The 15,077-nt window shown below is 41.7% G+C and overlaps 1 protein-coding gene across 13 annotated transcripts in view; it reads left to right on the top strand.

Moving 5' to 3' along the window:
• NFIB (nuclear factor I B) overlaps nt 1-15,077 on the top strand; it is a 278,673-nt gene that overhangs the window by 194,802 nt on the left and 68,794 nt on the right. For all 13 annotated transcript variants that reach the window (XR_014163929.1, XM_081894288.1, XM_081894295.1 and 10 more), the window contains exon 4: nt 14,308-14,376. Coding sequence is in view for 12 of the 13 variants with exons in the window: in XM_081894288.1 (XP_081750414.1) it covers nt 14,308-14,376 (69 nt within the window). In the remaining variant the exon portion in view is untranslated. The remainder of the gene's footprint in view (nt 1-14,307; nt 14,377-15,077) is intronic.

The raw sequence follows: 15,077 nt of genomic DNA, 5'->3' as shown, positions 1-15,077 counted from the left end.
CACCTTGCCTTGAGAGAGAGCTCCAGATTGGATACACTCCAGAATAGGGATGCCAATTCATTCAAAGCTTCTGCAGGGTGGAGCTTGTAAGTTCTTCAAAGGCCCTACTGGAGATTAAGATCAGCTGTACTGATGGTCACTCCCCCACTGGTCTGCTCCTATCCTAATGGTTCAAGAGCCAGCTAGTTGTAGGGCAGGTATTTGACCTTAAAAGGAGCCTCTCTGATAGTGTCATCATCTTGGTCCAGCAGAAGATGCTGACATTGTTCTAGTGCTGCCACCATGACTTGGTTGTCCTCCTGGTGAGAAAAGAGGAACAGCTATTGCCTGGATGGGTAGCAATGGCCTTTGATAGGTGTTGAGGGCAGAGGTGTCTGAGAGTCTCTCTTCATTGGCATTTACATCCCATCACGGTCCTTTTTCGATCTTGGGCTGCTTCACATGGTCATTCCAAGCATCTTCTTCCTTGTCCACCACCACGGAACAATCAGGATATGCCGCGCATATTCTGCTTTCCTATTCCTCCTGGCATTTAAAAATGAGAGAGTGCTCAACTGCAGTCACTTTAAATTTCTCTAAACAAATTTCAGCAATGGCTGGCTGTCTCGTGAGGGGACGGTTATAAGGGAGGAATGGAATTGGGATAGCAGCCTGTTGCCAGGCAGGGCTAGAATTCAGTTCTTCAAGAAAAGCACCAGCAAGAGCCACTTCATATTGAGATCAGTTTTGGTTTTTTTGGGCCACACTTAAAATATGAGTCTGTAGTTTGGTGAGCATCTGAGGTGGAGCAGGCAAACAGCTGATAGTTAACAAACCACCCTGAGTTTGCACATAATGGCAAGCCATCTGTAGAACAAGTCTAGTTACATAAGCCAAAACCAAACTGTGGCTTATGATCATGGTTAGCTGGAAATAAACAAAGCATGGCTAAGCTATTGGGCTGGGTCCCACAAGGTAGAACAAAGCATGGTTAAGCTAAACAAAACATGGCTCAACACTGTGCACATACCAGACCATGATTTCCTTGTGGGGGCATGGGTTTCCTTATTATTTATTGCTTAAGACAGGGAAATACAAAGAAGGAATGCATGAATGTTAAACACCATGTGGCCACTGGTCTGACAGGCCACAGAGATTATTAGATGAAAGTTTTGGATTTCCCCCACCTCCCTCCATCTTTGATGGTAGGCAGGCGACCTCGTCTCCCAGCAGGACCACTTCTGTGCCATGCTTTGATCTGCATCCTGATTGTGAAGGAGCCAGTATGTTGGCAGAAAAATTTTGCTTGAGCTTTGGATGCCATCACCTTCTCAAGGGCTTTGCCAAGGGGGAGGGGGGGAAAAGAGAGCCTGGAAACTGTGTAGTTGTTGGCAAGGCTGCTGGCACTGAAAGTTGGTTTCTCTATGTTTGGCTAGACTTCTGCATTCTTTAGGATGTCTGGTAATTTGCCTTCTTAACTAAGGAGGGGAGGGCAGCTGACTTTGCCAAACAAAAGAACATTAGGTACAGCTGCTAAAATTCTCTTGTAATGTATTCCCGAAATTACCCAGTGTTGTATTGGTAATACCAATATAGCACTGAGAAAGTACAGCAGACAGGGGGTGTGATTGTAATACTTTTATGGTAGAGTACTCCCCACTGCTTTTAATCTGTTGTTATTGAATTGAATGACATTTATTCTTCAAAAGTTTATTTGCAAGTGTCCCCCCCCCCCCGTTTTTAATCATTTGTTGAAGTTGCACACAATAGGAACTGGCTGAGTCTGTTACTTAGGTGGTCCTTGTCTTTGGCACTAATACTTCTTCAGTATTAGGCGATTAGGGCTGGGCGATATCTGGCTTTCAACATTGTGATATATCACCAGCTAAACATTGCAATATACTGATATATCACAATGTCTGAAATAAGGATGGAGCTTCATGGTTTTTCCTGCATCGTGATTTTTGCATAGAGCGCACACAAATCACAATATCAAATCTTCTGAGGCCCTTCTCCTTTGTGTGCCTCCTCCTTGAGAGGTCCGGAGGGTAGAAACACGAGAACAGGGCCTTCTCTGCAGTGGCTCCTCATCTGTGGAATGCTCTCCCCAGGGAAGTTCACCTGGCGCTTTCATTAAACACCTTTAGGCACCAGGCAAAAACGTTCCTTTTTAACCAGGCCTTTCGTTGACCGGATCGGCATCTTGTACCCTTTTAAAATGTGACTCCTTTGGGGGGGGTTTGCTATTGAGTTATTGCTCTTATTTTGATTTTATATACGTATTGTGATATTTTCTGTAAACTGCTTTGAGACCTCTGGATATAGGTATAGGCTGGTATATTAATTCAATAAATAAATAAATAAAATAAATATTGCCAGGTCAAAAATTATTAAACCGATATCACAATATGGACTTCAAACCGGTTTTGGATGGCATATCCATATATCGCCAAGCCCTAAATGCAATACATCTAAGACAGAGGTTTCCAACCTTTGGGTCCATGCCCCCCCCCCAACCAACTACATTCTTTCTTGTGAGGCTCAGGAGCCCAGTTATGTCCCTCCTTGCTTGCAGAGCTGGCAGCTTCTCATTCTTTCTCAAACACCCTACCTTGTGGGGTGTTCCCTCAGGCTCCTAACTTCTCCCCTCTCCTTAGGAGTGCTCTGGGTAGCCACAGCTTCCGCCCCTGGTCTCTAACCTCCTCCCAACCCCTGCCCCAAAGAAAGGTGCCTCCTCTCACTGCCCTCTTAGGCCAGCCCCAGAGGCACCTTTCCCCTGGGGAGCTTGTAGCCAGGGCTGCTGCAACAAACAGCTCTGCAAGCCTTTGAGAGGCAGAGACATGAGAGGGCATCAGAAGAAAGAGGGATGGAGGCCAGTGTTGCCCGTGGCACCCCTGACCATCATTCAAGGCACCCTGGTTGAAAACCACTGGACTAAGATGTTTTAAGTCTGGACCTTGGTGACTGATGCTCAGTAATGTCTGAAAACGTCGATTTTGAGATGCTATGTAAATGTTGAACATGTGGTTGTTATCTTTTTCTTTTTAAAAAATAAATAAATACTGAGGTTCTGTACCTTTTCAAAAACACCATGAGAATAACCTTTCTTGGCTTGCAGTCAATAAAGAAAAAAAGAACAAAAGAACTCTAAACTACTTTTCTTTATACTGGAAATCAGCACCAAGGACAAGCAGAAGGCCAATTTCCCATCAAGTAAAGAGGTGCCATATAGCATGGGCGGGGGTGGGGTGGGGTTAGGAACAATCAGTGCTGCTTAGGAACAATACTTGCTGCAAAATCCTTCTATTTAGAAGCACTCCTGCTCTCTCTCTCTCTCTACCCCCCCAATTGCCCCTTCCTTCCTTCCTTCCTTCCTTCCTTCCTTCCTTCCTTCCTTCCTTCCTTCCTTCCTTCCTTCCTTCCTTCCTTCCTTCCTTCCTTCCTTCCTTTCTTTCTTTCTTTCTTTCTTTCTTTCTTTCTTGTAATTTCTAGGTTTCTGAGCAACCATGTTTCCATGCTGGGAAAATAATAATAATAATAATAATAATAATAATAATAATAATAATAATAATACTTATACCCCAGCCACTCTGGGCGGCTTCCAACAAAACACTAAAATACTCTAGCCTATTAAACATTAAAAGCTTCCCTAAACAGGGCTGCATTTAATAATAATAAAAATAAATTAATTAATAAACTTTATTTATACTCAGCCCTCCCCGGCCATGACCGGGCTCAGGTATAAAACCAATTGATTAAAATACAACTTAAAATGCAGCCTCATTTCAGTGGAAGCCCAGATCAAAAACTGTTTTGGGGGGGAGAAAATATCAAATCTTCACCAAGGCCAACTATCCAGACGGGTCCTATGAAACCTTTGAAAATGCCTTGCTTCTATCTATTCCGTTTAAAGCTATACTCTGGCTGAATTAACATATTGGATAATATTAGTGTTCTAGAGTAGTGTAGGTCATGTAACAAAGTGAGAATATAACACCAGGTTCTGGAAATGTAGTAGAAAGCTATTCTCCTGTTTTTATTTAATACTTACAGAAAGCTGAAGCTGAATTAGTTTTCAAGCACATTTTGGAAGTGTTTCTTTAAAAAGGGAAGTTTGCTAACCAGCTTCAAGTGCTAGTTAATTCTGGTTAAACAGGGAAACCTGATAATCCTTAGTGTTGGATAATGTGCTTCTTCTTTGGTGATCACTCTTAGCCGAGCAAGATTGTCTTCCATGAACACAGTTTTAACAGTGAGTCCATAAGTGACCATGGAAGCCAATTCTGGATCCATACGTCCTTCCACAGTGAGTACATTGGTTTTCAGGCAGGAGTTGACTGTGGTGTGGATTTGCCAAACATGTCTTCCTCTTAACTCGTTTCTTCCTTTCGTTCTGAATTCGTGCTTCTTCATGATGATTTTGGTGGAGGCGGGTGGTGCTGTGATCTAAACCACTGAGCCTTGGGCTTGCCGATCAGAAGGTTGGTGGTTCAAATCCCTGCGACGGGGTGAGCTCCTGTTGCTCGGTCCCAGCTCCTGCCAACCTAGCAGTTCGAAAGCATGTCAAAGTGCAAGTAGGTAAATAGGTACTGCTCCAGCAGGAGGGTAAACAATGTTTCCATGCACTGCTTTGGTTCACCAGAAGCAGCTTAGTCATGCTGGCCACATGACCCAGAAGCTGTCTGCGGACAAATGCTGGCTCCCTCGGCCAGTAAAGCGAGATGAGCGCCACAACCCCAGAGTTGTCCGCGACTGGACTTAATGGCCAGGGGTCCCTTTACCTTTATTCTCCAATTAGAGCTCTCTCAGGCCACTGTTTCTCAGTTATCTGTGCTTATACTGCATTTTAAATAATTTGCCCTGAGAGCATCTTTAAACCTCTTTTGTTGTCCACCGGCATTGTGCTTTCCATTAAGTATGGAATAGAGTAGTTGCTTTGAAAGATGATAATGAGGTATCCAAACCACATGACCAGTCTAACAAAGTTTATGTTGAAGAATCATTGCTTCGACACTGGTGATCTTTGCTTCTTCCAGTACACTGACATTAGTTCGCTTGTCTTCCCCAAGTGATATGTAAACTTTTTTTGGAGATATCATTGATAGAATCTTTTGAGGAGTTGGAGATGGTGTTTATAAGTAGTCTGTGTTTCACAAGCATACAGTAAGGGTTGGCAGTACAATAGCTTTTCAAACAAGCATTTTGCTTTTCTTGTGAATGTCCTGGTCCTCAAACACTCTGCACTTCAAACAGGAGAAAGCTGCAGTCGCAGAGCTCAGGCAATGCTGGATTTCGACATCGATGTTGGCCCTTTTGGATGCTTGGAGGGTCTGGCCCACTCTCAAACTCTTAATTGTGGCTACAAGATGGACCCCAATAAATGCATCCCATGGTGTTCATTTGCTGAAACTAAGCAGAGGGGAAGAAAAAGCATTCACTTCCTCGAAATAGCTTGTGTTTGCCTTGGAAGTAGAATGCCTCTTCTGGCTGGGATCTATCAGAATACTCTGATAGATGTGGTCAGCAGCCTTGGAAGAGCTACGTACCCTTGGGCCTGGCTATACACGCTATGTAATGGTTTTCTGTTAGCTGTTTAGGGTGGGACGAGCATTAACATGGCTCCATAATTAATCTTTTAGTCGTAATAGGTGGTCTTTATCTTTATAGCTCTTCTGAAAATATAATTAGTAGTTTTTCATTGAGTTGCATGTGTTTTGAGCATGGATGGCTATATTATTTTACTGCACTATAACTTACCCTCTTTTCGACAGGGAACTAACCTGTATGGCAAGAAGGGTAGAAAAGTTATGGCCTAAGAGTCCCTTGCCTCTCTTCTGCTTAAGCAGCTTCAGCGTGTTGAATGATATAATACTGAAAACACTTGGGAACAATGTTTTTGTAAATAACAAATGGACCAGAATCTATTTGTATAGATTTTCTTGCAGTGTTGCCCTTGCATGCTGCCTCTGGTATGGATTCTTGGAGCAGTGGTGCTCCTTCCAAGTCTGTTAGTCTTGAATTAAGAGAAGTGTCTCATATTTATAGTGCCATTGGATTATGGTGTCAGTTAAGGCACTGGCAGTTTCTTATTTTACAAGCAACCCTTGCTGTCCCCTCCCCACACACAATAAACTTTTACAATTTCCTTTCGTGATTCTTGCTGTTTCAGTTATTCTGGCTATTTTATACGGAGGTTTTTTTTTTAAAGTTACAATTACAAAATTACAAATGAACTGTGGTTAATTCCTCTGTTTGCTTGGGCAGATCAATCTGTAAAATTCCAGTGGGATGTTCAAATGTATTTTTTCTACATCACTACTTGTTTATTCAATGGTTAGGGTTTTTTTTTGCATTTCTAAGAAGTAACTGATCTTCCAGTTCTGCAGAATTAGGTGTTAAACTCATGTTTCTCGTGTGGGGAAATTGAACACAAGTTTAGAGATCCTGCACTAGTTAGTTTGTTAATGAACTTCAAAAATTTACTAACTTCAGTAGCACAAAATCTACACAACTCTTGTAGTACTAGGCAGAGAATCTGTTCCTGCATAAGCTATTCCCAATCCTACACAATCCTTTTTTTCTTGCAACATTCAGCATACCATTTTCTGTGGTTTCAGGTTTTTCTTTGTGCCCGTGTTTAGTGTCTAAAAGCAGATTTTCTCGTTGTAGGGAGAAGCTTGAAATCTTAACAGTCCCACAAATTTTAATGGGCTACTTAGCTCACTCTTAAGGTTCAGCCAGTAGTGGGAAGACAAACCAATGTTTCATGAAAATGAAATGTCGCACACGTCAGTCGCTGATCTCATAATCTTTGTAGCACCATGAAGAAGCTGGAAATCCATATCAGCCATCACAAACCATTGGTATCCCTAAAGCTTTCATAAATTAATTAAATGGACTTTGGTGCTGTTGCCCATGACACCTGATTAACAGATGGACCAACACTTTTAGTAGGCAGAGAAACCCATTGATTGGAAGTTGCATGGCTTTTGGACCAAGAAGCTCCCAGTTTCTATTGACCTGTTTTTAAACATATTGGCTGCAGTTGGTAAATCTCCATTTGAGAGAAGGTTCTGTGTTTGTGTGTGTGTGTGTGTTGCTGCAGGGCAAGAACTCTGATGGCACAGTTCCATATTCAATTATAAACTGAGCTGTTCCTTCCTGGAATGATTGCAACATATGAGGAATTTGTTGTTATTCAGTTACCGTTGATAGGCAGGTGCTACATTTTACAAGATCCTACATGCGAATTGATTATACATAACACATGTATTAGTTGGGGAACCCAGTTTCACCAACTTATTGTAGCACAGCTGGAATCACATGACATCATTTCATTGCCTGTGCAAGTCGGGGAGGCTATAGCAAGGGGGTATAAGGAGCACTCAAGTTGTGCAACATCACAACTTTGCGGTGGCAGAGCTGCAGCATCCACATACAGTACGACAGGCCCAGTGGCCAAGCAGAGATTTTTGCCCCTTTCCTTGCCTAGCACCTTCAACAAGTTCTCATCAAAACACATAGAAATCCAAAAAGCTTTCCTAGTTAACATTGCCACCACCTCAAGTATCCCAAACCATTAAATATGCCCCAGATTCTTGTACTAACTTCCTTCTCGACCCTCCCAGATCTGTTTATCAGTGTTAGGAATTCCCCAGGTGCCAGGCACATTTTTAGACTGGCACAGGTCCAATTGCAGCCAGGTGGAGATCTCTGGATGCCAGGCTGGTTAAAGACATCTCCATCTGGCTGGCTCCCTCCAGCTTTCCGAAACAGGTAAGCAGAAGGGTTTATTTGTGCCCCACCTTTTCTCCAAGGAGTACATGGTTCAGCCCCCCTCCTCAGTCAATCCCTACACAGACTCTGTGAGGTAGGTTAAGAGGTTGTGACTGGCCTAGGGTCACCCAGTGAGCTTCAGGACTGAGTGGGGATTTGAACCCTGATATCCCAAGTCCTAGTCTAAACACTACACCACACTGATGATTTAATGTGTTGTAAACCACTTTGAGATTTCTTCAGAATATAAAGCAGGGTAGTGTTCTTTCTGAATGGGAAGGGATGTTGGCAGAGACCACAGTGTTCTTCCCTTCGCTTAAAATATAATGATTTGTTTGTTTGGATTTGCAGTGTGCCATGTGCAAGAGACATGCAGGAAGTTACTAAAACTAAAGTGAAATGTGTTTATTCTTCCATGTTTACATTTCTGGCTTTCTTTTTCACGAAAACAGTAATAATAAAATCTGAAGTAGCCAGCAGATGTTGTCTGCAACACAGTTGGCCTTACCAATTGGCAAATGGAAGAGGTTTCACTGTCCCTGCCTTTGAGATGCAAGGTTGCTGGAAGTTCTCTTTTTTCTAAAATAAATAGAGCAAACAAAAATAAGCGTTGGTGTGCTTGTTAGCTATTTGTGATAAAATAGACACCTTACACAAGACTTGAAGGTAAATCTTTACTTGTCAGGTTGGCAACTCCTCCAGCCAGCATTTGCTTGAAGTTTCTACACTCCCATGTTCACTGAGAGTCAACAAACAGAATAACCAACCAGTTGCCAACTGTCACCTCCTTCCCCTAATACCATTTATTCTTTGTGAAATACATTTACAATGCATAGATAGTATAATGACTAACGATACTTCACTTTGGCTATTAAGGCCACTCAAACAAAAATTCCTCGGAATTAATTCAGATAAGCAGAAACACAATTTTAAGTGCTCTCTGATTCCCACCCGCATTCAAAACCTGTACATATGGCAAGCTAACACAAGGCTAAAAGAAAAACACTTCTATATGACGTTTGAATGTTCCTTTTGCCGCAAGCTTTTGGTGCGATTCCAGAGATATGAAGCTTCAGAGATGTGATTCCCATCTGGATTCTGAAGTGATACAATCTCACAGGGAGTACGTTATGTACATCATGTTTAAGTTGCATCTGCTATGGTGCTGATAAATCTCATAATGCAAGGAGCTCCTAATGGTGTAGTACTTTCTAAGAGTACTTGCTGTGTGTCCTTGTTTGAACTTGATAGAAAGGATTGTTCAAAGGATGCTGATAGTTGATGTTAGGGATATTCGCTATTTGCCCACTGCACATCCGCCTTTATAATTTTTGTTTTTAATAATAGCTGTTTCTTGGCTTTATCTCTAAGTTGAGTTCATTTTTAGTGTGTGTGTGTGTGTGTGTGTGTGTGTGTGTGTGTGTAAGTAAAACTGTTGGGTGACCCTATTGTATAATAAAAGCCAAAGAGACAAGCCATTCAGTAGTGACTGAATAATTCACATTTATAGAAACCTTGCACCTTACTATACCAATTATTTGCCATTTTAAAAAGTTATGTTCTATAGTTCCCAAGCCCATTCTCAGTGCCTGCTGTGCTGTCTCACCTTGTTGTTGAGAGGATTACAAGTCCCAGCCTTGGACAATTGTATTTCTGCCAGGCTCTGAACACCTCAGAAATACAGCATGACATATGTTCCCAGATGAGGAATTGCTCCAGAAGTTCCTCAGGGCACCTTTGATCTTCCATCAATTTTCCAGCAGTCTCTCTAGCTCCAAAGCTTGCAGTTGGAAAGGGAGCAGGGGATTATTACCTTGTGCTTAGTTTTGGAGGCATAACACAATGTTGGGAACGAGTCCCTGCTAGTTGAGGGAGAAAAAGGGACCTGATAAACATAGCCTTTTTTGTGGTGGCTACAAAGCCCAATCAAAATGTGTGAATCCCTTCATAGTCAGCATGTGCCAAACCTGTGATAATTAAAGCATCATTTTCTTCTGATCACGTTAAAAATGATTGAACTTTCCTTGATTACATTTGACTGGTCAATTGGCCAGATTCCCCCCTTTTTCCTTTTACTAGTTGGATGCCCAGATCTTGAACTTGTATTAGGTGGTATCTGAGCACAATTTGATTACTTCTTTCTTCATGATGAGTCCAGTATCAAGACATAGTCTGATGAGCTGTAAATAGTGTTCATTGAGACCAGAAGGCAATTCTAGTCTTTGAAATAAAAAACAGCAACCAGTATAGCTTTATTCATAAATTTATAATTAAACTGAAAGATCCTTAATGCACTGAATGAAGATTTGTTAATACCAGACCAGGTATTTTAAGTATCTGTAGAACTAGGCCCTTTAACACAAGTTGCCGTTGGGATTTAAATGGTCTGAAAGAGGTAGTTCTTGGTAGGATGAAATATTTCTTATCATAAACCTTCAAGATTTACAGCTAGTAATTTGGTGTGTTTGAATGGAGGAAAATCCATTTTTAAGCACTAGCTTGCATTTTGAAAGTCCACATAGCCTTCAGGTACTTCTTTTTTTTACAGGCCGTGTTATGACAACTTGCTCCAAAATTGTCTTTTAAGAGATGGGTGCACACAGTACTTGGGTCTTTGCCCAGTATTCACAATGACACCAGCCTCATAATTGTAGTATTAAAGTAGGGGTTTTCACATCTCCTTAAAAAAGAAGAAAGCAATTAACCTCTCCAGCTCTTTGGTCTTTAAATACGGAGGCATCTCCTTTGATGATAACAAATGGCATTGTTCAGATTTTTGCAGGAAGATTTTTGCTCCACCAGATTTAAAAGTTAGCAGCGATAATAATTAGTGAATTATACTATTCCACATGACATTATCTCTTGGGCAAAATGAGTCTTTAGTCAGTGATGCTGCTAGATCCTTATATTACGTTTAAGTGCTGTGAAATCTGGCCACCAGACAGGGAGTAAATGAGAAATATATGCCAAGAAGTTCTATTTAAATGTATATTATGAGTTAATGCAGGAATTACTTAGGTTGCAGTCCCGTGATAGATCCTGTTGAACTCAGTAGGACTTATTTCTGAGTAGGCACGCATAGCACAGCATTTTTGAAGTTAAAGCACCATGCAATGTGGGAGAGAAATTCTTTCTTTTCCCTTGAACAAACTGTGATGATATGATAGAAAAATGAAATGTTCTTTTCAACAGAGGTTAGCATCTAGCCATTGTGCATGCATACATAACAACAATAGCTTCTTCTTTTTTTCAAAGTTTGGTAAGAACTTTCTGCTGCTTACTTTTTGCTGCCTCTACAACCAAATCACAGCAGATTGCAAATATAGAGTGATTTTCCATCACAGCAGATTGCAAATATAGAATGATTTTCTATCACACAGCTGGAAGTCAAGTACCTAGCCACAGTGGATTTGCTAACTAGATATCCTCACCAAATCCTCTTGGTGCTAGAACATATTGTGTTTACCTTCCTGTACTCAAAGGCACCTTTGGAATGCAACTTGCAGAGCAGAGTGCTTGGGGATGATGTGTAATGCAGCATGGCGCCAGCTATGTGGTTACTCTCATTTAAGCTCTTAAACACTCATTTAATATTTTAAATAGAAACTATGGGTTTGCTGCATTTCCAGAGCTGGTTTTACTCTCAGTATCGCTTTGTCTGTGTAATGAAAAGGGGGGGGGGGGTTAGGCTGCTTCCTTTTTCCAGGTCAAGGAATATACAAAAGCTATGTAAAAGGGAGAAACTCCTTTTTTAACGCTGCTCAAAGAGAAGAAAGGTTTTCAATTTCCTTTTCATTGCTAAGATGAAGTTAATTGCTATTTATTTAATGGTGGGCAGAGTATCCCCTCTTCTTCTAACTTGGTTCTCCAGACGTCCCCGTTTCCCGGGGACAGTTCCTGGATTTACAAATCAGTCCCCATACAAAATCCATTGAAGTTGAAAAGTGACCCCAGATTCATTGAAAAAATCTGGTAACCTTACTCCAGATTGCATGTTGTGGAAATTAAACATGTAGGCAAGTATCTTCCAGCAACTTCTTGCCCTTATCTACTAAATCCACTGCCCAACAGAGGCAATTCTGTTTTTTGGTGGGGGCCGCTGAAGCACGGAAAATGGATGCTAAACAACGTTTAATACTCCTGTTCTCTAAGCTCAGCTATTTTTTCTAGTTTAGGGTTACACATGCGAGTTTAAAGTGGATTAAAAGCTCTCTCTCTCTTTTTCTCTCTCTGATGGTGTACATATGATGTCCTCATTCAAGGGGCAGCTTCCCCTTTTTCTGCCAGCTGACTGGGATTTTTCCAACCCACAGATAACCCTATAAAGGAAGAGAATCTAATTTCAAATTGCACATTACGCAATTGTGAACACACTAAGGTGCATTGTCTGGGCAGGGCTTTACGTTTGTGGTGACGTTTCCTCGAGTGCTGTCTATCACCTTACTTCTGCTTTCTTGAGCACAACCTAGCTATTTCATTTCCTCAGCCCAAAGGAAAGCATGCAGTGTATTTATTTTCACTGCTTGTTGCTAAAGGCAACTCTGTGGCGCAGTTTCTTAAATGTTTTAAACAGCTGCTCCGTGCAAAACCTCTTCACTGCAAAATCGCTGTATTTTTAAAAAATAATAAACGGCCGTTCAGCAGGTACAGGAGATAAGAAGGAAAATGGAAAAGAAAAATAGCAGCGCAGCGCTCACCCGCTCTTTAAACACTCCTCCCCTCAAATCGCTTTCCCTATCCTGCAATGGTCACATGCCTCGTCAATTTTATTTGCAATGCATTTGAACGTATTTACAAGCCAAGTTGCACCTCTGTTTTGTGAGTCAGGAGCAGGGTCTGGAGATTGAAGGACCTTGTATCTCCTCCTGCATGACCATTCCTTGCTGTGTTGTGGTGCTTTTTATTGGGCTGCTAAATCTCACCTGGCTGGGTGCTCTGCTGCCAACAAGGGGAAATAGATATTCACTCCACTTCCCTGTGGGGAGGAGTTGCGGTGGACCACATGGCCATCCACTCCCGTCCAGGGGTGGGGGGCAGAGTCACGCATCTCCCAGAGGTCCCTCCCTACGTCATTGTTCCAACCAGCCAATCCACTGGCTGGGGGGGGCGTGGCTGGGCCCCATTTAAATGGTGGCGCAAGCAAGAGAGCTTCCTTCTGGCTCCCTTCCTCGATCTCCCGCCCGCCGTCCCTATTTTCAGGTTTCAATATTGGCCTTACTATGGACCTCAGTTGGCCGCCGTTGAGGGGTCTGGTAGGAATTTTTCCACTTGGCAAATTGGCATGGGCCATTTGGTTTTTGCCTACCTCATAGCAATCATCACAACTTTGTAAGGTTTGGCAGTTAGGCATTGGTTGATCTTATGATGGGGGAGGTGAGGTGTGGCCATCGCCTGCCCCTCCAAGCTTAAGGGTATTCCATTAAAGCAGCGGTTCTCAACCTGTGGGTCCCCAGATGTTGTTGGACTACAACCCCCATCATCCCTGAGCTCAGGCCTTGCTAGCTAGGGGTGATGGGAGTTGTAGTTCAACAACATCTGGGGATCCACTGGTTGAGAAAGGCTGCCTTAAATGAATCCAGGGGTGTTGATCATGTCCAAAGTCCGGGGCAGGGTTAGGGCCATGCCACGACCCTGTCAGGAACCCAGGGGGAGCTTGAGTTGGTTTGCATTGACGGGACTCCCCCTACTGGTGGTGGACCCTTATAGGACTCCCTGCATGATGGGCAGGAGTCAGATATAGTCAGGTCAATTCCAATGCCTAAGCCAATACCGCTCATAATCTGTAACCAATAAAGTTGTGGCCTCAATTTGCCCAATAACCATTAACCTAATATCCGTGTCCTTGTGTCTTATGCATCAATGAGGGGGTGGCTATGGAGTCTTGAAACACAACAGGTGGTACCTCTCCGTTGCCACTCAGCTGGGTAAAACATGCACACACATTTTAAGGGGCATCTTGTCTGGCCCCCTGCAATGCAGGAATCTCAGCTAAAGCATGCATGGCAGATGGCCATCTGACCTCTGCTTAAAAACCTCCAAGGAAGGAGAGCCCACAACAGACCATTCAACAGTCGAACAGCTCTCAGAAAGTTCTTCCTGATGTTTTTTATTATTATTATTATTATTATTATTATTATTATTATTATTATTATTATTATACCACCCATCATCTGAGAAACACAGGGCAGTTTACAGCATCAAGACACAAAAATACGTAACATAATAACAAAATAATAACAATTTTTGAAAATCTATTTGAGTAAAAGGTTTGCCATTTTAGCCACTGTGAAACATACTTGAAACATTTGCTTGTGTGTAAGTTTGGTGTTGCCCAGTTCCATGGGGGGGAGCAGTTTTCCAAAACAAATAGAAAACTGATCAAGAAAGCAATTATATGCTATTTATTTGCAATAATCTACCAATGTAGAAAGTCTCATAATAATTGGTACATTCTGACAATTTAGTTTTGTAGCATTTGAGTGGGGATTTGAATTTATGAATGTCTTTTTCATCCCAATGTAACTAATTGTCTTTTCATGTTTTCCCTTCCAGTGTATCTTGAGGATAGTTTTGTAAAATCTGGAGTCTTCAATGTATCGGAACTGGTGCGGGTGTCAAGAAGTAAGTTTCTCTTCTTTTAGCCTATAGTTTTGTGTATTACAATGTTTCTGGCTAAGAATCTGAACTCCAAACCACAGGAAACCTTAACATTTGAAGTCCGTGGCACCCTAGACACGTGTTATAGTGAAATCTTCTTCTCCGTTGGCCTCCCATTGTTGAATTGGCATATTCTGACAAACCATGTGCTTTTAAAAATACAGGCTGGTTTTTTTGGGTTATACACATTGTTTAGTGTTTATACAGTAGGATCTGATTATATATCTGATTAGTGAACCCTATTAACTTCACCAAATGACTTGGAGCAAGCTGCTAACACTCTGACTTGCCCTGTAGATAAGTTACATGTCTATAGAGTATATTTAATAAATTAATCCCATTCAACGAGGTCCACCAAATATATATGATTATGGCTGCAAACATATGGACACTTCCTTAGGAATAAGTGCCATCAAATTAATTTCTGAATAAACCTGCATAGGATTGGGCTGCAAGCCTTTGGTTGAAAGAGCAGAGTGAGATTGTCATTCAATTAATAGTTTCAGTTCTATACTATTAGCTTTGTTTTAATGAAGTATCAGGTTGATCTGTTCAGACATTTTTATTTTCTACAAGGGTTTGCATACCAAGTTTAGTTTATACTGAAGATTGCGAGGAAATTTTTTTTTTTATAAGCATGGAAATCAGTTAAACAAGGAACAAGC

The sequence above is a fragment of the Podarcis melisellensis genome, assembly GCF_964234715.1.
Source record: "Podarcis melisellensis genome assembly, chromosome: 17".
NCBI lineage: Eukaryota > Metazoa > Chordata > Lepidosauria > Squamata > Lacertidae > Podarcis > Podarcis melisellensis.
Note: the sequence above shows the minus strand (reverse complement) of the source record. Positions and strands in the feature narration are given on the sequence as shown.